We start from the raw sequence: 23,465 nt of genomic DNA, 5'->3' as shown, positions 1-23,465 counted from the left end.
GAAGCGGCGGAGAAGATGCATCTCGTAAACGGTAAGTACGGATCATATTTTAAAACAACTAGCCGATTCCCCTAGACAAAACGAGCATCCATCTAGGGGGAAAAAGTGTCATGTGCGGGTGAACCTCCGCTTTAACAAGTTAATTAGGAGTAATCAGTTCTCTGTTCTGCCATGTCTGTAACAGGCAACACAAAGAATGGAGAGCTGAAGATGCATGCTGGTTTCTGATGAACAACAAAGGAGCCAGGTGGAAAAATGTTAGCCAAAAAGTGTTTGCATCTGTTCAGGTATTTTGACAGCTAGCAGGGCTGTCTGTCAAAATGCAATAGGCACAGTGGGAAATGTGTCCATCTGCGCTGTATAGTGTAGATGGAGGAATTTGTTGTATTTTTTATCGTTCAGCCTCAATCAGTATATAGCCAGCTTAAGGCCAATGCCTGGTACATACCATGAGTTCTCTGTTCATTCAGCCCAGCGGGCTGAATGAAAATAAACCGAGGAACTTGCGAGGAGGTCTCGGTACTAACTATGCCCCCCGCTGGAACACACAGGTCACTGTAAGCGCTGATTGGATGCTGATCTGCAGATGTTTTTCTGGCATGCCCATTCTACAAAAGCTGGACGTTCAACCAGTTTCTGTCGGACAGGCTGCCATACACACGGGCTAAATGTTGAATGGTTTCTGTTGAACCAGCTGATATTCGGCCCGTGTGTGCCAGGCTTAAAGAAAATTACTACAATTAAAGCAGGCTTCCTCTGATGACCTATCCTTCAGATTTGGATGGACTTTGGCTGGCTGATTTACAAACTGGTTTCTTCTGAAGCAATTTTAGGCACTTCAGTAGGAGTTCCTAACTCGGCCTCCTGCAATGGTGGAGTCTCACTCTTCAAGTTGTATTCTTCATCTTGGATCAGGGTAAGATAGAACCCATAAAATAGCCAGGACAGATGCATAAACCTGGGATTTCAAGCACACAAGCTATGCATAGCATTGTCTGTCCATAATGTGACCTATCCATTAGCTACCTAATACAGGGATTTCAGTATTCATTGTATTCACCCATTTATCATTGCAGGTTTATATAACACAGAAAGACGACTACAAAAGATTTCTAGGCTTGTACTGTATCATAGCTGGGTAAAATCACATGACTAGGATTTTAAAACCATTGTTGCCTGCTTTTCATTGCAGTACATTCAGGCTGAGCCTCCTACTAACAAGTCCCTGTCAAGCCTGGTAGTTCAGCTGTTACAGTTTCAAGAAGAGGTGTTTGGAAAACATGTCAGCAATGCACCGCTCACTAAATTGCCGGCAAGTATACTTTTTTTTAATATGTATGTAATCCTTTTTTTAATAAACGAGATTGGTTAAATGAACATTATAATGTAACGGCTGAATGTCATTATACAGTTTCCATTTGTAAAATAAAGCTCTATTATATGTCAAACATGTCTGAGTGTTATTTATTTTCCCCATCTTGTTTTTTGGAATGAAAGCAAACCTAACAAAACAACCAGGGGGTAACGAAAAGGGAAAAAAAGGGTGTAGGGATAAAAAGGCCTTAGACCCGTGGTCTGTATCTCGGGAGGGAAGAAAATGTATGGTAGCACCTAGATCAGATTCAATTTAGAGTTGTCTGCAGGCAAAACATAGGGACTGCATCGTCGGACCATTCTACCAAAAGTAGTTTGTTTGAATTATGGGGCACAATGGTATCTAAGAGAGGCAAAATGCAGCCATGTGTCCTAAATTGTAAAAAAAAAAAATTGCCATAATGCACTCTGTTTCCATAATCCCATCGTTTTTGGTAATCTAATATCATCTTTTAGAGAAAACAAACCATGTGTGGGGTATTAATGTGGTTCTGTTGTATTTGAAAAGAGTAAACTTTCTACATGCTGTTGTGGCTGCAGCAACATTGGATGGGTGTCCGAAAAGTGAGAAAAGCATGGTAATGAAATGCCCTTCTTAACCAAAATTGATAAACTTTGAATATGCTCCTGTAGCTGCAACAACATTGGATGGGTGTCTGAAAAGTAATTTTTTTAAAATAACAAACATGTTATACTTACCTTCACTGTGCAGCTCGTTTTGCACAGAGTGGCGCCAAACCTGGTCTTCTGGGGTCCCTCGGCAGCTGTCTCGGCTCCCCCTCGCAAGAACCCATCACCTTTATGCGAGCGTCATTGGATGTCATTGACAGCAGCGCCAGCCAATGGCTGCGCTGCTTTCAATCAACCAATGAATGAGCCGAGAAGCCTGCGCGTTCACGGCGCAGAACTTTCGAAGGGTCAGGTAAGTAAATGGGGGCTCAGGGGGGCCGCAAATGCTGAGATGTTTTTTCACCTTAATGCATAGAATGTATTAAGGTGAAAAAACATACCTTTACAACCCCTTTAACCAAAATCTAGTAATTAAATAAAAATGTTTTAGGTGTGTTTAGGAGAAAGTGTTTTTTTTTATTTTACTTGAAGTTTAATTTTAAATAACTTGTATCTTATATTGGAAAACGTTGCCTCCTATGTGTTGCCAATTACTTGGTGAGCTGTGTGTAATACACCAGGTTATTCAGCTCAGCAGGCACTGCCCACTGGGTTCCTTGCATTATTCTGCTGGTTTCACCTTTGACAGCAGTATGATGCTGAACGTGATGTCTGTGTAGTCAGACATATACCATCTTTATGGACAAGCTTTCTTGTATTGGGTACAGAAAAAGCCACGATATAATAGCTACTGCTTCTTGAACATGAATACTCAGAAGTATTGTGTGTGTGCAACATCATAAATCTAGTTTACAATTTATTATGCAATAAGTTTAAACTGAGTTCTTATTCTATTTACTGTTTTGCATTACAGATGAAATGCTTTCTAGATTTCAAGGTGGGAGGTTCTCTGTGCCATATTCTTGCTGCTGCTTATAAATTCAAGAGTGACCAGGGATGGTAAGAATAATATTCAATATATTGTCTTGTGGCTTAAAAAGGAGCTCCAGTCATATTTGTGTTTATTAAGTCAGCAGCTACAAGTTTTGTAGCTGCTGACTTAATAAACAGACACTTACTTGTCCAAGGATCCAGCGATGTGCTCACCCGAGCTGTTCTTTTTATCTGTGTTCTGTCTCCAGCACCAGCAACTCAATTGTGGGCACCCCGGCTGTGCAGCTGCACTGCGCATTGTGAATGGTCCCATAGTCTTCTGGGACCTGTGACGTCTCCCAGAAGACTGTGCGGAGGGGGGAGGGTAAGGAGGGACCTTAAAGCGGAACTTTCATTTTTGGGTGAATCGCCTCTTTAAGGCTTTATTCACATTGGACATGCTGCACATGTACTCATAGGACATTTCCTTTTTTAAATCAAAGTGGTATTAAACCCAAAGCCAGACACTTATTATATTGCAGTTTACCAGTTCTTCGATGTGATGGTTGTATTAATTTTCTATTTTAGGCTTTATTTTCTTTATTTTCAACTGGTAATCCAGACAGTCAGTTTTTCAACAGAACAAGCTTTCCTACAGCTTTATCTGTTGAGTGTTGAGACAAACCATTAACCATTGACAGGGGGTGTTTATGATGATCAGCTTTTATTTATTCATGTAAAACCTGAATACAAGGCCCTCAGCCTTAATCAAGCACGCCAGGCTATTTTATGTGGCCCTCGCTCCTCTCCTGCCTCTGCTGTACCTCTCTCATCTTCGCCCTGCCTTGTCTCAGCAGTAGGCAGCAGAGAGGACAACCGCACACCTCCCAGATTCTGCAGCCACAGCACCCCCCTTGTCTCCGCCTTCCCTTGTCTCAGCATTTAGCAGCTTTGGGCAGCTGACTCCATCCCTCTGGTCCTCTTCCAGACCTTGCACATTCTGCTACCCAGCTCTGCCCCATCTTCTCCCCAGCAGGAGCACAAGATAATGGGATGCACTGTGATGTAAGGGATGGTTGGGGACTCTTGACTTCTGATGCTTTGGGCATCTAGTCTTACAGATATAACTGGCCCTTAGAGAGCAACCATTATGCTGGTGCAGCCCGCGATTAAATTGAGTTCGACACCACTGCTGAAACTGCTTGTGTAACTGCAGTGTGAGCTGGAGTTTGGCTGTTATACCACAGCGCCAGTTTGAGTGGTTATACCAGGGCCATGGCTGCAGCTGCAGTCATGATCCCAGTATCTTTTTTTAGAGTCGGTGATGCTCTACAATCTGAAAGTGATCTTGGCTCTGTGCTGGCACTGACTTATCAGAATCACTCAGATCCATCCTGGAAGCCCTGCAGAAAGAAGGGGGAGAGGAGTGGTTAGTACAGCAGGGACCAGACGGGTGGGAAGCCTAAAGATGTTCATCTTTAACTTTTTTTTCATAAAAAATGAACTTGCGCTTTAAGGAAGTGATACAGGATTATAGTAAGACGTGCTAGTGCTGGTAAACCCAGTCATGTCGACCATTTTATTTATTTTTTATTTTTGTAAGCAAACCTTTGGTATATATGTTTTTTCTTTACAAAATGGAGTTGATTGAGGTTTTCCATTGGTCAAACGTGGGTGGTATGTGGGACAACCATTACTGGGCAATATGTTTCAGGACAATAAACAATATTCTAGTCAGAGATGTTTGAATACGTTCTAGGACTGTTTTCAGCCAATGTGCCCAAAACACCTATAGCTGCAAGAAAAAGTATGTAAACCCCTTGGCCTTAAAGGGGTTGTAAAGGTAAAAAAATGTTTCCCTAAATAGCTTCCTTTACCTTAGTGCAGTCCTCCTTCACTTACCTCATCCTTCGATTTTGCTTTTAAATGTCCTTATTTCTTCTGAGAAATTCTCACTTCCTGTTCTTCTGTCTGTAACTCCACACAGTAATGCAAGGCTTTCTCCCTGGTGTGGAGTGTCGTGCTCCCCCCCTCCCTTGAGAGGGCAAGCAGGTGAGTCAGGATGCTCTCTACGTTGCAGATAAAGAAAGGAGCTGCGTGTTAGTGGGTGTCCTGACTCTCCTGCTCGCCCCCTCAAGGGAGGGGGCGAGCACGACAGAAGAAAGAAATAAGGACATTTAAAAGCAAAATCGAAGGATGAGGTAAGTGAAGGAGGACTGCACTAAGGTAAAGGAAGCTATTTAGGGAATTTTTTTTTTTGCCTTTACAACCCTGTTAACTGTTTTTCTGCAGTAATTTGCCGTAAATGTGATCTGATCCTCATTCCATCACAACAATAGACAAATATAATGTTCTTAAGCTGATAACACACAAACAATTCTAATTTCTGGTGTCTTTGAAAAAACACATATTAAACATTTACAGTGCTGGAGGAAAAAGTGACACCATAGACTAATTCAACAAAAGGTAATTGGAGCCAGTAGTTTGCACATCTGGAGTTCAGTTAATTAAATTAATTTGAGGTGTGGTTTATGCCGTTTATCTGACTTTGTCCTGCAATTTGTAGTCAGAGATGCATCCTACTTCTTTTACAAAAGTTTTATTGTCATACAGTAGAGTACAGGTTTACAATATAGTGTTATAACACATGAAATACAAAGAGATGCATCCAACTTCAATGAATGGGGATCCGACTTGGATCCCCGCCAATACCAGGCACTGTGTTTGGTATGAATCTTGAGAGGGAACTCCTCACCAAATTTTAAATAAAAAAACGGCATGGATTCCCCCTCCAAGAACATACCAGGCCTTTCGATCTAGTATGGATTTTATGGGGAACCCCCTACGCCAAAAAAACAGCGTGGGGTCCCCCAGAATCCATACCAGACCATTATCCGAGCGCGCAGCCCAGCTGGGCAGGAAAGGGGATGGGGACGATCGAGCGACACCCCCCCCCCAAAGCACCTTGTCCCCATGTTGCTGAGGACAAGGGCCTCTTCCCGCCAACTCTGGCTGTTGGTTGTTGAGGTCTGGGTCTGGGCTTATCTGAATCCGGGAGCCCCCTTTAATGCCTCAGATCCCGGCCCACCACCCTATGTGAATGAGTAGGGGTTACATCGTACCCCTACCCATTCACCTAGGGGGAAAAGTGTCAATAAAAAAAACACACTAGACTTACTTTTAAAGTAATTTATTAGGCAGCTCCGGGGGTCCTCTACTGACTTCTTCGGGGGTCTCTTCCGACTTCTCCGCTCTCTCTGGCCTCTTCTCCCACTCTCAGGTGTCTTCTCCGCGCTCTCCGGAGAGTCTAGTGTGTTTTTTTTATTGACACTTTTCCCCCCCCAGGTGAATGGGTAGGGGTACGATGTACCCCATACTCATTCACATATGGTGGGGGGCCGGGATGTACCCCATACTCATTCACATATGGTGGGGGGCCGGGATCTGGGGCCCCCTTATTAAAGGGGGCTCCCGGATTCCGATAAGGCCCTCGCCCACAGACCCTGACAACCAATGGCCAGGGTTGTCGGGAAGAGGCCCCTGTCCTCATCAACATGGGGACAAGGTGTTTTGGGGGTGGAGAGGCCGCAGTGCGCCCCCCTGCTCCAAAGCACCCACCCCCATGTTGAGGGCATGCGGCTTGGTATGGTTCAGGGGGGGGGGGGGCGCTTGCTCATCCCCACCCCCTTTCCTGACCGTCCGGGCTCCATGCTCGGATAAGAGTCTGGTATGGATTTTGTGGGAGCCCCACGCTGTTTTTTTGGTGTAGGGGTTCCCCTTAAAATCCATACCAGACCGAAGGGCCTGGTATGCTCTTGGAGGGGGAATCCATGCTGTTTTTTTATTTAAAATTTGGAGTGGAGTTCCCCCTCAAGATCAGCAGAGCACAGTATGCATTCCAAAGTCAGATCATGCAAGACGGCGGTCCAACTTTTATCCGACTTAAAGCGGAAGTAAACCCATTGATTTAACCGTTTAAAAAAGCAGTTACATTTCCGGCATGCCGGGTGGCTAACTGTCACATTGGTTGTGCTCTCAACCAAACTATCAAACCATCCAATGGCTGGTGTCAAAACTGATCACATGTGCAGCACCATGGCAGTTGAAGATAAAACATAGGCCAAGATGGCTGCTTCCTTGGCTGAAAATGATAGGTGGGTTTACTTCCACTTTAAATGATATTCAATGGGCTGAAGTAGGATCAAAGTCGGACCAAAGTAGTACAGGGAGCATTTTCAAAGTCGGACCGCCATGTGTCGGACCAGTTAAGGCTGCTCCCATAGGGAAACATTGATTTTCATGCGACATGAGCTCCCAATGTCGGAGCGTTTGTCGCACCAGTGTGAAACCAGCCTTAGAGCTACTTTGATAAAGAAAAAAAAGGCACTAAATAATTTTGGCCCTCGTTCTCATTAAATGCGGCTTTGAAATCATGCATCTTTATTTGAAAGACATCTGTGCGGATTCATACACACATGACTATTGAAGTCGCACCCAAAATCGCCAAAAGTAGTGCAGGAACTACTTTTGCAAATCAGTGCGGCACTGCAAAGTCAGCGTTTCACCGATTTTGAATAGTGCTATCGCTGGCAATAGGCTGCGACTTGTCATTTGATTTGACCTGTTAAATTTCACAACAAATGGCTCCAATTTTAATGGGGCTCAAGATTGCTGTTCATTAGAAGCATCAGCTGATGTGTACCTTGCTTCTCAAGAATTAACTTTCTGAAGACAAATGATCAAGAGTAGTTGATCTGCATGAGGCTGGAAATAGATACAAAGCAATTTGAAAGTGTTTGGGCATCCATCAGTTGACAGACAATGTCTATTGATGGAGACAGTTTGGGGGATATAGCCAGAATGGCGCTCTGACCGGACGCTTATCCCTGAGCTCTGCTGGAACAAGTTCTGGATTTACCGTTCGCCATGAATCCTGAATCCTGCTCCAGATGTGTCACAAACCTTTGTGGAGATCTAAGGTGGGGTAAGAAACTTTGTTTTTCCCTCTTGTATTCAAGACTCACCTAGCCCGCGACTACAGGTGGCAGCCCTGGAACTGTCTCCAATATGGTGTCTCAGACTGACCCTGTGAATGGCACTGACTTTCAGGTGCCTGGTATCTCAGATGTCATGGTGGCTATTACTGTCTTCCAGATTGCCTTGACTTGCAAGATTGATGCTGTGCAACTGTGCAAAATCCAGTCCAGGCTTACTACTGCTGAACATTTTAACCTCTGAGGATCAACGACTTTCTAAGAGCATTAAAGGAAGGATTGAACGTGTAGCAACCACTTAGTGTATATATATCCCCTGTTGACTGGCCCCCAGGAAGAGCGACCCAAACATTGACTCGCTCTTCACGGGCTTCACTTTGACACAACTATTAAGTATAACCAATTTGGAAGGTTCACTATCAGTTTGGATATAGTCACTTAAGAGGAAGTGGATCTTATTTAATAACAATACTACAAGTTAACCTCTGGAAGGATTTAACCATATCTCTACCCATACTATTATCTAATTGGAGGGTAGCGCCACTTACCCCAATACCACACATCCTTTACACAATTCAGATCCCTAGGGGAGGCAGTTGCCCAGGAATATTTCCTAAGCGCGGATTTAACAATTATACATAAAAATTGGAAATTGTTGGCCTGGCTAGCCAAGGGTGAGTTTACTAATATTCAGAGGGTTTGGGATCCACATGAACAGGTTCTCCCTATCCCAGAACAAATCGGCCTCCATCATCATGGACTACTATTGTGCTTTATATACTTCCAGAGCCAACTATAGTACAGCTGCACTATGTGGGATGGGATTACTTTCCCTTCACTAGAGGCTTCTGCTAGGGACCACCTATATTTTGGTTATAACTCTTGAGGAAATGCAAGAAGCCTTTCGCCACTTACAGACCAGGGTCGATGTTATACCAGCTGAAATTTACTCTCAATATATTGAGCTTCTGGCTCTTAGGCTTAATGCTGTATTTGAACTATTCAGCTCCCAGGGATCCCTCCGCAGGTCTGTGTTGGAGGCTGTCATTGTTCTGTTGCCCAAGTCAGGCAAGGATCTAGAGGACTTTGCATCATACAGAACATTGATGCTAAAATCCTAGCCTGTTGAACCATGTTGATGCCATAATCTTAGCCACCCATTTTCTCGTGTTTTGGATGTCCTTGTTCAGGCTGACTAAACTGGTTTCATGTCTGGCAAGGATGCAACATCAATCTCCAATGCCTCTTCCTTAATTTGGTGATACAACACTCTAATAGTTGTTCTGGAATTATTGCTTCTTTTCACCCTGAAAAGGCATTTGACTCAGTGAAGTGAAGTATATGCATGGTACATAAATCGATATAAGCCATCGTGACCAAAATAGTAGTACATACATAAACACATTGAAGTACCCATGTGACAGAAAGCTAAATACCCAACAGAAGTGAAGCCAACACATAATAAAGAAGAAAAAAAAAGGAAAAAAAGGGGGGGGAGGGGAGATGAGGGATGAACATATCAAGTACGCGTTTCAGCATCCGTCAGCCATCTGCTCCAGACCTTCTCATACTTGAACGGACACCCTCTATGTACATAGATCAGTTTCTTTAAAGGAAGAGTGTCATTAATCTCTTTTTTTCCAGCACTGGATTGTAGGTTCAATAAGATTGTATTAAGAAGAACATTTTTTGACAGCAGTAAAAGAATACATGAACCGACTACCCAACATGTAAGCGGGCCAGTCCTCCGAATAATGAGTATTAACATTCCACATCATGAAATCCAGTATGAACAAACTTTGCTACATAGTAAAAGTAATTATACAAGCACCTGTGCCTCGTGGTACTCTGCATCTATCAGGGACTTCCTCCGACCCAGGCGCCCCTCTGGGAGGCTGCTGCGCCCAGGGCCAGGCGGAAGTGAACATATAAACTAGGTATGGCAGGAGTACAAAGAGTAGTGAGGTAGCAACAAGTTCACACAACTTACACAGTCTGTGGTAGGCCAATGAACTCACAGATTGCAGGAAGTAAAAGAGAAGATAATCTTGGCCAGACCAAGTCGGTCTGTGGAAGACGATAGAAATGTCAGGAAGGATAGAGGAGGGACAGAGTAGTTTGAAGAAAAAAGCAAAGGAGAAGAAAGTAAGGAGGGGGAAGGGAGGGGAAAGGGAAGGGGGGGGGGGCGGTGTGCCCGGGCTCCCCGCGCCGTGGATCTACCAAGTGTTCCCAAGTTCTCCTAAGGCGCCAGCGGCGGCAGAACACTCAAGCTGGGTGGCAATCTACTTTTGAGCTTGTCTGAGGAGGAGTAATGCCTCCACACTCCCCAGGTGAAGGAGATTTTGGCATGATTGTCTAGGGACTTAGCCTGCAGTTCTTCCATAAGCATCACCCCATTCATCTCATTCACCCACTCAGCCAGAGACGGGGGTGAGGGTGACTTCGAATGTCTGGAAATCAATTGTCTGCTAGCACTGAGGCAGAACCTAAGGAGGGTATGCTTCTGCAACTTGAAGGTAGCAGGGAGAATGGATAGGAGGGCAATAGAAGGTGAGGGAAGGAGGGGCTTGTCATACAAATCCGAATAAACTTGGAATACCTGGTTCCAGAAAGGGCGAATCAAATCACAATCCCACCAAATATGTTGATACGTACCGGTGGCAGAGTTGCATCTCCAACATGGTCCGAAAACGAGGGAAACATGATCCTGAGGGCGGTCGGCACCCTATACCAGTGATCATCAACCCTGCCCTACAGGGCCCACTAACAGGCCAGGTTTGCAAGATAACTGAAATACATGACAGGTGATATCATTTGCTGCTCAGTGATTGCAGTATTCTAGTCTGCATCTCCCCAAAGTAATACATAAAACCTGGCCTGTTAGTGCATTTTGCATTTTGGAGTGACCCAGTCAGATACTTGTACAATATGTTTTTCTTCTGCATTTGCTATGTTACAGTCTATGGATAAGGTGCTATAACTTTTTCTTGTTAATACTGGTATGTGTGAATATTCTTCCATTATCATTCATGTAAAACACAGAATTCTTAATTTGTCAGATTCAATTGATTTTGCCTTGAGCTGTCCTTCCTATTACCATTCCCGGAATGTTGCCCCAACTTAATCAATCAAATAAAAAATGGTCATTACATCTCTCATTACATCTCTCTCTCTCTCTCTCTCTCTCTCTCTCTCTCTCTCTCTCTCTCTCTCTCTCTCCCCCCCTCTCTCTCTCTCCCCCCCTCTCTCTCTCTCCCCCCTCTCTCTCTCTCCCCCCTCCTCCCCCCTCTCTCTCTCTCCCCCCTCCTCCCCCCCCTCTCTCTCTCTCTCTCTCTCTCTCTCTCTCTCTCTCTCTCTCTCTCTCTCTCTCTCTCTCTCTCTCTCTCTCCCCTCCCTCTCTCTCTCTCTCCCCCCCCCTCCTCCCCCTCTCTCTCTCCCTCCTCCCCCCTCTCTCTCTCCCCCTCCCCCTCCCCCCTCTCTCTCTCCCCCCCTCTGTCTATCTCCCCCTTCTCTCTCTCTCCCCCTCTCTCTCTGTACAGTATAGTATGCACTCAATACTTGGTCAGGGCTCCTTTTGCATGAATTTATGCATCAATGCAGCGTGGAATAGAGGCGATCAGCCTGTGGCACTGCTGAGGTGTTATGGAAGCCCAGGTTGCTTTGATGGAGGCTTTCATCTCATCTGCATTGTTGGGTCTGGTATCTCTCATCTTCCTTTTGACAGTACCCACAGATTCTCTGACAGAGGTCTCAAAGTACCGGTTACAAATGGTCTGCAGGCAGGGTCGATCCTGGGAGGGTGTGTGGGATGCATCATACTTAGGCACCGCAGAGGAGGGGGGCACCAAAGTGCCTGTAATGTCAGGTGAAGTGGCGTCGCTAGAGGGGAACGATCGCCCCCCCTAGTTTATTCCTTGCCCCTGCTTGTGTCACATGTGGCAGCACGCACGTCTTGGGAGCTTTCTCTCTTTGTCTCCTGTGTCTTTTCCCCTGCATACTGCTGCAGCCCAGCATGCACAGCATAGGAAAACAGACAGCACAGGAGAGCAGAGCGAGAACAGAGTGGAGAGAGGCTCCACCCATCGCCTCGCCCACCTAGGTATGATCGACATTGGAGGCTGTGCCCGGCCCCAGGGTCCTGCTGCCACCTCGGGGCGGAAGTTTGTGTCGTTCTCAGTATGCCCTGCCACTAGACCTGTGATGAAGCCAGAATCTGACAGGAGGGGAGGACTTGTGAGACAGAAGATCAGGCCACCAGCTGACTGCCAGGAGGAGAGGTAAGCTAGCCATCACACAGAGGCTGAGCAAAGTCCTTAGTGGATGACTAGGGTTGATAATTTGTGAAGTGTGTGTGTGTGGGGGGGGGGGGTATTTGTCAAGTGTGTGTGTGGGGGGGTATTTGTGAAGTGTGTGTGTGGGGGGGACGTATTTGTGAAGTGTGTGTGGGGGGGGGGGGGGGTATTTGTGAAGTGCGTGTGTGGGGGGGTGTATTTGTGAAGTGTGGGGGGGTATTTGTGGAGTGTGGGGAGTAATGCTGGGGTTAATAGTGCGTCTGCTGACACCAATGCTGGGGGTTAATAGTGCGTTGGCTGACACCAATGCTTGGGGTTAATAGTGCGTCGGCTGACACCAATGCTGGGGGTTAATAGTGCGTCGGCTGACACCAATGCTGGGGGTTAATAGTGCGTCGGCTGACACCAATGCTGGGTGTTAATAGTGCATCGGCTGACACCAATGCTGGGAGTTTAGTGCGTTGGCTGACACTAATGCTGGGGGTTAATAGTGATAAACCACAGTGGACCAACACCAGCTGATGACATGGCTCCCCAAATCATCACCGAAACTTCACACTGGACCTCATGCAACTTGGATTCTGTGCCTCTCTGGTACCTTGATTTCCAAATAAAATGCTAAATTTTCCACAGTCTGTGATGATTTGGGGAGCCATGTCATCTGCTGGTGTTGGTCCACTGTGTTTTATCAAGTCCAAAGTCGGCGCAGCTTTATGGAGATGCTGATTTCATTTTCCAGAAGGACTTGACACCTGCCCACAATGCCAAACCCTGGTTTAATGATCATGGTATCACTGTGCTTGGTTGGCCGGCAAACTCGTCTGACCTAAACCCCATAGAGAATCTGTGGGGTATTGTCGAGAGAAAGATGAGACACCAGACCCAACAATGCAGACAAGCTGAAGGCCACTATCCAAGAAACCTGGGCTTCCATAACACCTCCGTAGTGCCACAGGCTGATCGCCTCCACGCCACGCCGCATTAATGCAATAATTCATGCAAAAGGAGCCCCAACCAAGTGTTGAATGGATACTATACTGTACATGGACATACTTTTCAATAAGCCAACATTTCTGTATTAAAAATCCTTATTTTTTTTGTAATCTAATTTTCTGAGATATAGAATTTGGGGTTTTCACTAGCTGTAAGCCATAATCATGAAAATTACAAGAAAGAAATGCTTGAAATTTATCACTCTGTATGTAACGCATCTATATAAAGTATATGAGTTTCACTTTATATACAGTGAGGAAAATAAGTATTTGAACACCCTGCTATTTTGCAAGTTCTCACACTTGGAAATCATGGAGGGGTCTGAAATTGTCATCGTAGGTGCATGTCCACTGTGAGAGACATAATCAAATTTTTTTTTTCCAGAAATCACAATTTATGATTTTTTAACTATTTATTTGTATGATACAGCTGCAAATAAGTATTTGAACACCTGTCTATCAGCTAGAATTCTGACCCTCAAAGACCTGTTAGTCTGCCTTTAAAATGTCCACCTCCACTCCATTTATTATCCTAAATTAGATGCACCTGTTTGAGGTCATTAGCTGCATAAAGACACCTGTCCACCCCATACAATCAGTAAGAATCCAACTACTAACATGGCCAAGACCAAAGAGCTGTCCAAAGACACTAGAGACAAAATTGTACACCTCCACAAGGCTGGAAAGGGCTACGGGGAAATTGCCAAGCAGCTTGGTGAAAAAAGGTCCACTGTTGGAGCAATCATTAGAAAATGGAAGAAGCTAAACATGACTGTCAATCTCCCTCGGACTGGGGCTCCATGCAAAATCTCACCTCATGGGGTCTCAATGATCCTAAGAAAGGTGAGAAATCAGCCCAGGACTACACGGGAGGAGCTGGTCAATGACCTGAAAAGAGCTGGGACCACCGTTTCCAAGGTTACTGTTGGTAATACACTAAGACGTCATGGTTTGAAATCATGCAAGGCACGGAAGGTTCCCCTGCTTAAACCAGCACATGTCAAGGCCCGTCTTAAGTTTGCCAATGACCATTTGGATGATCCAGAGGAGTCATGGGAGAAAGTCATGTGGTCAGATGAGACCAAAATATAACTTTTTGGTCATAATTCCACTAACCGTGTTTGGAGGAAGAAGAATGATGAGTACCATCCCAAGAACACCACCCCTACTGTGAAGCATGGGGGTGGTAGCATCATGCTTTGGGGGTGTTTTTCTGCACATGGGACAGGGTGACTGCACTGTATTAAGGAGAGGATGACCGGGGCCATGTATTGCAAGATTTTGGGCAACAACCTCCTTCCCTCAGTTAGAGCTTTGAAGATGGGTCGAGGCTGGGTCTTCCAACATGACAATGACCCGAAGCACACAGCCAGGATAACCAAGGAGTGGCTCTGTAAGAAGCATATCAAGGTTCTGGCGTGGCCTAGCCAGTCTCCAGACCTAAACCCAATAGAGAATCTTTGGAGGGAGCTCAAACTCCGTGTTTCTCTGCGACAGCCCAGAAACCTGACTGATCTAGAGAAGATCTGTGTGGAGGAGTGGGCCAAAATCCCTCCTCCAGTGTGTGCAAACCTGGTGAAAAACTACAAGAAACGTTTGACCTCTGTAATTGCAAACAAAGGCTAATGTACCAAATATTAACATTGTTTTTCTCAGGTGTTCAAATACTTATTTGCAGCTGTATCACACAAATAAATAGTTAATCAAAAAAAAAAAATGTATGGATTTTTTTTAAGTCTCTCACAGTGGACATGCACCTACGATAACAATTTCAGACCCCTCCATGATTTCCAAGTGGGAGAACTTGCAAAATAGCAGGGTGTTCAAATACTTATTTTCATCACTGTAAGAGCTGTTCTACCAGCCATACCCTCACTTCCCCAGTCTAAACCCTCTGTACAGTCGGTTCCAAGAGGCTGTCAAATTTCAGGTACCCACACTAGCAGAATTAAGTTAAATTAATAATTTATTAATGAAAATGGATGCAATGATTTGTGTCCTATAGATGTCATCTATAAAGCCCCTGCACTTTGTGTAGCTGTATACTGAAGGGGTTCTGTCACCTCTGGACCCTTGGTGACTAATCATTTTTAGAGTTTAAAATGTTTTCTTTTTTTGTGACAATGTTGTTCAGGCTTAGAAACCCATTGCTTTCATCTTTTTAATAAGGCTGTTTAGCTCTGAGTTCCTCTGTAGTCTTAAGATGTTTTATTGAAAGCCAAGCTGGCTAGAGTTATATTTGGGGAAGTCCACACTAGTTTTCTTTTATGTAGCTAGAGGTTATATTATTGCTCAGCTCACTAGATTGTATTAGCAGTTACTGTAACATTTGTTTTGGGTAGGGGGTTTAATTCATAGTTACAGTAATTTAGTTATATAATTTTTTTTTATAACTTCTCAGGCGCAGGTTTGACTTTCAAAACCCATCTCGTATGGACCGGAATGTGGAGATGTTCATGACCATTGAAAAGTCCCTTGTGCAGGTAGTGTCATCCTTCTTTTACTTATTTTGTGATATAATGTGGGATTTCTGTTACACTTTAAATATCTGTATGTATCTGATTTGAGTTTCTGTTCCACCTATATTTTTATTTTCTCTTTCTAAGGAAACCTGTGTATTAAGAAAGCGTGGAGGCTGCCATTGAAAAATGCTAATTGCCTGTCTGTTTTGCTGATCTAATAGCTTGAAAGCGAAGTATGGGATTTAAACAAAATAAACATCATTACTCACCTAGGTGCATGAAGCATAAGTCCAATGTGTCCCCCACCGCCTCTACAGTGAGAACTGAGCAAGAAAAGACCGCTGATCGTTCAGTTCTTGGTCTTTAGTGAGCAGAGAGCTCTGCCCCCACCCACCAATGTTCACTGGATCGCTGGGCTGTGGTAGGGGTGGGAATGGCAGGCTCAGGCTCTCAGCAGCATGCTGAGAAGCTGAATCAGCTGTCAATCAGGCATTTGGTTGGATCCTGACATTAAAGCTGGGATTTCTTCAGATCCCTGACCGGCTGAGTGACATCAGCTTACAGTGGACTTTAGAATATAGGTCACAGAAGCCCAGAACTAAGTGCACTTCTGTGACCCACATGAGAAGTAGGGCCAGAAGAGTTTTGGCCCTACGTCTCCTTTAAGCACTTTCTGAGACATTGTAAAGTAATGAAAATTAGGAGTCCTAACCTAATTTTTTTTTCTAATTTGCATGCTTATAGCCAGAGAAAGCCAGAAAACCAGTATTTTCAGAAGGAGGCCAACAGTGGCAGCCGCCCAACTTTGTTCAGTACAGTTTTTCGTTAAAGTGTTATTAAACCACAACAGTAAAATCAGTCTGTACAGTATATGCAGTAAAGCATGCTTGTTATACTCACCTGTGTTAAGTTTGACATCAAAATTTCAATTTAGTTTTAGTTATAGTCTTTTGACTAAAATACCATTTTAGTTTTAGTCGTATTTTAGCCATCTGAGTTGTTTTAGTCGACTAAAATCTCCAGTACATTTTATTCAACTAAAATCTAATGGGTTTAGTTAAATTTGAATGTATTATTTATTTCGAACTGCCAAACATTGTAAACTCCTGGAGTAAAAATCGAGTAGCATGTTTATTATTTATGGTTGTAAGGTTTGAATATGCACTACAGACACAGATTTAGCCGTTGTGATATAAATTCAATTTAGTTTTAGTTCTAGTCTTTTGACTAAAATGTCATTTTAGTTTTAGTCGTATTTAAGTCATCTGAACTGTTTTAGTTGTATTTTAGTCGACTAAAAAAATATTCTCCACATTGTGTAAAAAGGCTGTTTTCTGATCCTTTCTTCACTGATCCTCCACTTCTTTCACATTCCTCAATCAATCTCCTGAAAGAACAGAGCCATGGGGGCACTCTGCTCATGCTCAATTTAGTGTGTATTGCTAGAGAGTTTTTTTTTTCCTTTTTAGTAGGGTGCATGGGATCAGCACAGAGCCAATCAGCACTGTCCAGACAGAAAGTCAGGGGTCTTGCAGCCTCATAGGACAATCAGGGGAGAATGCAACGCCTCCTACAGACTTTAACCAGTGCTCGGCCGGACACGAGACTGCTATAAACTGCTGATGAGAAAAGATATTTAGCAAAATAAAACTAAAATAGTTGCATTTCCATGTTCTGTGTACTGTGGAAGACCGGATATAGTGAATGCAGGGTCCTTGGTTTGGTAACACTTTGTCAGTTTATTTCTTCTCTAATGTTTTTTTATTAGCATAATACATCAATCTGTGTAATTCTCTGCTTACAGCCTATAATAATTCCACACTAGCACTGTGTAGAATTTTCTCCTCTTTGTTTCCTTCTTACAGAATAATTGTCTGTCTCGACCAAATATATATCTTCATGCAGACATAGACTCCAAACTCCAGAGCAAGCTGAAGGACATTGTAAAAAGACATCAGGTAAAATGTGTTTTATTTTTTTTCAGTACGATTTTTAATATTCTGAAACTTATGGTAATTAACAAATGTGCAGCTCATTTTAGTTGGAGGTAATTTGGAAAATATGTAACACTTATTCATCTTCAATGTCTCAAAGTTTTTTAACCACTTGCTGAATGCATATATGCAATGGCAAAATGGATTAGCTTTAACACCAAGAACAAATTGTTCATCACAGCAGGAGGTTGTGTACTGAGAAGCTCTCCCAGCACATTGAGTGAGCTGTCCCGGGAATGCCAGCCGGATGGGCGCCTGATTATGTGAAGGCAAATGACAGAAGTCACATGATATGTGAGCCACGCTGGCTCCTGGTTCATAAGAGCCCACTTAAAGGACTGCTGGGAGGTGGAATTAAAGCAGCGTTCTACCCCAATTTTTTTTTTAAAGTCATCAGCTACAAATACTGCAGCTGCTGACTTTTAAAATATGGACACTTACCTGTCCAGGGTGCCCGTGATGTCCTAACACGCAGCCGACCCATCCCTCGGCTCCCGGGTGGAAGTGCCGACATCTTCAGTAAGGGAATAAGGAAATGAAGCCTTGTAGCTTGTGTCTTTGCTCCTAGTGGTTTAACTGAGCAGCATGCAAAGGAGAAACATATGTATTGCTGGGCATTAAAGCAAACTTGTTTCTTTTTTTTTGTTTAAAAGCAATGAAAGAGAAAAGGTATGGGCATATATTTTGTCCTCTGTAGCTTTACTCTCGTCCTTGACACATTATTATTATTTTTATTTTTTTATTAAAAGGTTTTTATTGCAAAGCAAAAACTGCAATATACTTCAGTTTGTCATAATGAAACCAATTGCATGGCAAATAGCCACATCACGTAATAACCAACAAAGAGTGAATATTCATATCATTGTAATTGCGTTGTGTACCATCAATTGTAAAACATTACTAACCCGGGCAGGTATACAAACAACTAAACTTTTCCTATAGTTTTCCTACATTGTTAAACACCCTTCATCCAGTCAGTGCCTATGAGTACCTTGAGACCTATTGGCATTGGAGCAGCCTCATCTGAACAAGTTCTTTGGGACTAAATCCTGGTGTATCAAGCCAGGGGGCACATAGTTTGTCAAATTTACCAGGCCTCTCCCTGTGTTGATATATGTACCATTGAAGGATAAGGGAATATTACCCATGTGTTGAATACAGGATTTAATAGTCAGAGGAGTGGCAGATTTCCATCCCGTAAATATTGTTTTCCTAGCTTGGAACAAAGCTTCAAGAGAAGGCTGTCCTCGTCATCTCCTCTGGAATTGCCTCCTCCAATACGCCTAGGAGACAACACAGCGGATCAAAAGAAAACCTTATTAAGTGTGGCAAGAACCCCCCTCCAGTATCTTTGGAGCTTGGGGCATCGCCATTGACACACATTTTAAAGATGATTGCACCAGGAAAAGTGCTTTCCTTGACATCTTTGATCATCGTACCTTGTCTCTCTAGTTGGCTGCTTCCGTATCTGTACAGGATGTGTAAATCCTAACTGTGATTTGCCATTAGCTATTAACTAAATGATTGCAAGTTTATGGTAGAGCATAACAGTGAAAAAAACATAACTTACCTAGTGGTGGGGAGAGTCTTTGTCTAGTAGTTTGAATGCCTCCTCTCAGGATGAGTGAGTGAGAGACTTATATAGCGCAGTACATGCAAACTGAATCGCCTCAGGGCGCTTAGTATCCATTCCCTACTGTATTTTTTGCCTTAGAATAGATAGGTTTTGAGTTTTTTTTCCAAAGGCCTGGTGATTCACCTCCATTCGGATGCTGATTGGTAAAGCGTTCCACAGTCTAGGTCCTTGGACTGCGAATCTTCGTTCTCCTTTGGACTTGTATCTGGCCTTGGGTATCTGGAGTAAATTTTGGTCGGTGGATCGGAGAACGCGATTGGGGTTGTGACATTTTAATTTATCGCATAGATATTGGCGGGCACTTCCTTGAACACACTTATGTGTCAGACAAAGTGCCTTAAATGTAATTCTGTCTTTTACTGGCAACCAATGAAGGGATCTCAGGGAAGGCGAGATTGATTCCCATGTTTTTTTCCCAGTCGCAAGTCATGCCACTGTATTTTGAACGACTTGTAGACGAGAGATTTGGTATTTTGGGAGTCCCAGGTAAAGGGCATTTGCATAGTCGAGTCTGGAGTTGCAACCACGACTGCTATGTCTTCTTTTCGGGATAAAGGAAACGAGTCTACGTAGCAGGTGCAGCAGATGGTGGGATCCGCTGACTACTGAGCCTATTTGTGCATCCATTGTCATGTGGGTGTCAAAAGTGACTCAGAGACTTTTGACTTTGGTGCTGGGGGTGATGGTTTGTCCCAGAATAGGCGGGGGTGTCCATGTTGTTGCGGGGAGTCTCTTTCGGTTGGCTTGGAACAGGAGAAGTTCTGTTTCTGAGCCATTGAGTTTAAGGTAACTCTTCGTCATCCAATTTTCTATCAGAGTAAGGCATTTCTCAATGCCCGAGATAATGATCCTTTTTGTTGCAGATGCGAAAATAAAGTTGGGTGTCATCCGCGTAGGAATGGTAGAGTAACTTCTGGTCACTGATGATTTCAAAAAGAGGGCGGAGATAGATATTGAATAGTACGGGCGACAAGGGGGATCCCTGAGGGACTCCGCATGACACTGTGCATTTTTCAGAAGTGAAAGGACCTAGTTTCACTATTTGAGATCGGTTTTCCAAGAAGGAGGAGAACCAGGGTAAATCCGAGTCTGCGACTCTAGCTACTTCAGCTAGGCGAGTCAGTAATAATTTGTGGTCTACAGTATCAAATCCTGCGCTTAGGTCCAACAGTATCAGAAGACAAGATCTTCCTTCGTCTGCTGCTTCGAGAGCGTCATCCCAAATGTTGAGAAGCGCTGTTTCTGTCCCGTGACCCGGACAGAAACCTGATTGAAAAGGATCGAAAGTAATTTGTGGGTGTCTAAATGAAGTTGTAGCTGTTGTACAACTTCTTTCTCCATTACCTTGGAGAAGACGTTTAGGCCTGTTATGGGTCGACGATTGTTTCGGATGTATTGGTAAAGTGTGTAGTGGGGAACTTTGACGGATATGAGGGATAGTTTTGCAAAAGCTCACTAATGAGATCCCTTTGCAGCCCCCTTGCACACATTTATTGGGGTTGTTATAATTCACATTTGGTTTTATCATCTTATAATACATGGCTATAATTACTCACAAGGTCATATATGTCCTTACCTACCCTGTGCTATGCAGACCTCTCTAGCAAATGCTTCAGCTTATCAGCTGACCTCTTCTTATTACCTATAGTGGAGTTGCGGCTCCACTACATTTAACAGTTTTAACTAGGGTTGTCCCGATACTACTTTTTTAGGACCGAGTACAAGTACCGATACTTTTTTTCAAGTACTCGCCGATACCGAATACCGATACTTTTTTTTTTTTTAATGTGATGTGACAGTGGCGTTTTTTTTCTTTTGTTTGTTTTTTTTTTACTTTTTTTTATTTTATTTTTATTTTTTACAGTGGCGTTTTATTTTTTTAGAGGGGGGGTAGTGGATTGTCAGTGTGTTTTTGAATTTTTTATTACCATTTACATTTTTTTTTATTTTTTTTTTTATTTATTGCAATTTTTATTTTATTTTTTAATCAACCCTGTTGGGGGGGCTTTGGTGAGATATCAGGGGTCTTAACAGACCTCTGACATCTCCCCTTTGAGACAGAGAAAGGGACTAGGGATACAGATTCCCCTGTCCCTTTCTCAGCAGCATCAGCTGCGCTGACAATGAATGCAGAGAAGACAGCGTCTTCTCTTCATTCATAAAACTGAAACATTGTAATCAACAGGTTACGATGATTCAGTTCTGTGAATGGACAGAGTCATCGCTGACTCTGTCCATTCGGAACAGTAAGGAGCCGGGTTTACCGGCTCCTACCGCCGCTCTCCATCCTGACAGTTCCGGGGGGGGGGGGGCACAGGGGAGAGACGGAAACAGCGGGGGACGCACGGGGGGAGAGAAGGAAACATCGGGACGCACGGGGGAGAGAAGGAAACAACAGGACGCACGGGGGAGAGAAGGAAACCGCGGGGGGGCACGGGGGGAGAGAAGGAAACATCGGGACGCACGGAGGGAGAGGAGGAAACATCGGGGGTCACGGAGGAGAGAAGGAAACAGCAGGGGGGGCACGGGGGAGAGGAGGAAACAGCGGCGGGGGACAGGAGGGAGAAGGAAACAGCGGCGGGGGCACGGAGGGAGAAGGAAACAGCGGCGGGGGGCACAGAGGGAGAAGGAAACAGCGGCGGGGGGCACAGAGGTTGAGAGACTGCATAAAAAGGGAGGGGGGGCTGGAGGAGGACACAGGACAAGTATCGGGTGAAGCATCGGGAGCATTTGCCCGAGTACAAGTACTCGGGCAAATGCTTGGTATCGGTACCGATACCGATACTAGTATCGGTATCGGGACAACCCTAGTTTTAACCTTTTACTTATTCCTTGACTAGATATATACTTTAATTCATCATTACACTGCACTTTGTTGTGTTATGTTTATTTTCTCCAAGTTAAGCATAATTTCTTGTCTCCTTTCTAGGGTACTGTAACGGAGGACAAAAGTCATGCTTCCCATGTGGTGGTTCCAGTTCCTGGCAACTTGGAGGAAGGTCAGAATTTGACTCCATTTTATGTGCTATTTTGCAAATCAAATGCTGCTTTTAGCAGGAGCATGACTTGTACATTTGAATTGGAGAAGGCTGTTTTAGCCTGGGTTTCTCACTATTGCAAACACGGACATCACGTGATTCACACTGCATTGCTGTGCATATCACATGTGATGTCTGTGCAATGCGAATTCAGCCTTACAGTTGTATGGCTAAACTCGCATTGGATTCGCACGAAAATGGCGCAGGAACCGTTTCTTTTCCACACCAGAATCTGGTGCCATGGGTGTTCACACCCATGCCATCCGATTCCTGTATGAATTCACAGTTCACATTGCAATCTATTGACACCCGCAGTGGTTCCCAGAGGGCAGTGTGAACTGCCTGGAATCGCACTGGTTCCCGCATCGCAGTAGTGTGAACCAGGGCTTGCATCTAAGTTCTGGCTACGTAAAATGTTCTTGTGCTTCTCTAGTTATGACTTTGTCTACCTAATGTACACCATTTTGATTTTTTTTTTTTACTTTAATTTTTTGTACTTACCATTCTGATGTCTGACTATTATATGATACACCAAAGAGCATTTTCATTGGTTTATGGTTACTGTCGTCTTGATGTGCATGTAATAATTCCGGTGGGGGCAGGAGTTAGTTCTGTGGTCTCTGTGCTGTTTGGTGTATTGTAAGCGTGATTCTTTGCGGCATTTGCGTAGTAATGGCTTTCTTTGTGCGATTCGACCATGCAGCCCATCTTTCTTCAAGTGCCTCCTTATTGTGCATCTTGAAACAGCCACACCACATGTTTTCAGAGAGTCCTGTATTTCACCTGAAGTTATTTGTGTGTTTTTCCTATTTGTCACAAAACAACAAAATCTGGGTATATATGATCAGGCCGCCGAAAGAAAAATAATAATAAATAGTTTAGAGAATGTCAACCCCCACCACATTACATGCCCTTTGTTAGTGATATGCATATACTCTTGATTCCATAGAGTGTGCTTAATATTTGTTATGCTTTTCTGTATTTAGAAGAATGGGTGCGACCCATACTGAAGCGTGACAAGCAGGTTCTTCTTCACTGGGGTTACTATCCTGACAGGTAAAACATATCATTGTTCAAATTCATTCCATCTTCTAGATTCAAAGACATACTTATCTAGGTTTCATTTAAAGTCATGCAGAGATAGAAAATGATGTGCAATTAGCAGTTCTCTGGCTACTAAAATAAGATCATTTAAACATGA

General features: G+C 43.8%; 1 protein-coding gene across 10 annotated transcripts in view; it reads left to right on the top strand.

Moving 5' to 3' along the window:
• SMARCC2 (SWI/SNF related, matrix associated, actin dependent regulator of chromatin subfamily c member 2) overlaps positions 1–23,465 on the top strand; it is a 113,899-nt gene that overhangs the window by 10,605 nt on the left and 79,829 nt on the right. For all 10 annotated transcript variants that reach the window (XM_040341106.1, XM_040341110.1, XM_040341103.1 and 7 more), the window contains exons 2-7: positions 1,193–1,312; positions 2,858–2,943; positions 15,536–15,617; positions 17,462–17,554; positions 22,156–22,225; positions 23,251–23,320. In XM_040341106.1, the coding sequence (XP_040197040.1) occupies positions 2,858–2,943; positions 15,536–15,617; positions 17,462–17,554; positions 22,156–22,225; positions 23,251–23,320 (401 nt within the window). In that variant the 5' untranslated portion in view covers positions 1,193–1,312. The remainder of the gene's footprint in view (positions 1–1,192; positions 1,313–2,857; positions 2,944–15,535; positions 15,618–17,461; positions 17,555–22,155; positions 22,226–23,250; positions 23,321–23,465) is intronic.

Source organism: Rana temporaria, chromosome 2 (genome assembly GCF_905171775.1).
Source record: "Rana temporaria chromosome 2, aRanTem1.1, whole genome shotgun sequence".
NCBI lineage: Eukaryota > Metazoa > Chordata > Amphibia > Anura > Ranidae > Rana > Rana temporaria.
The sequence above is the reverse complement of the archived record's forward strand: the minus strand, read 5'-3'. Positions and strand labels throughout refer to the sequence as shown.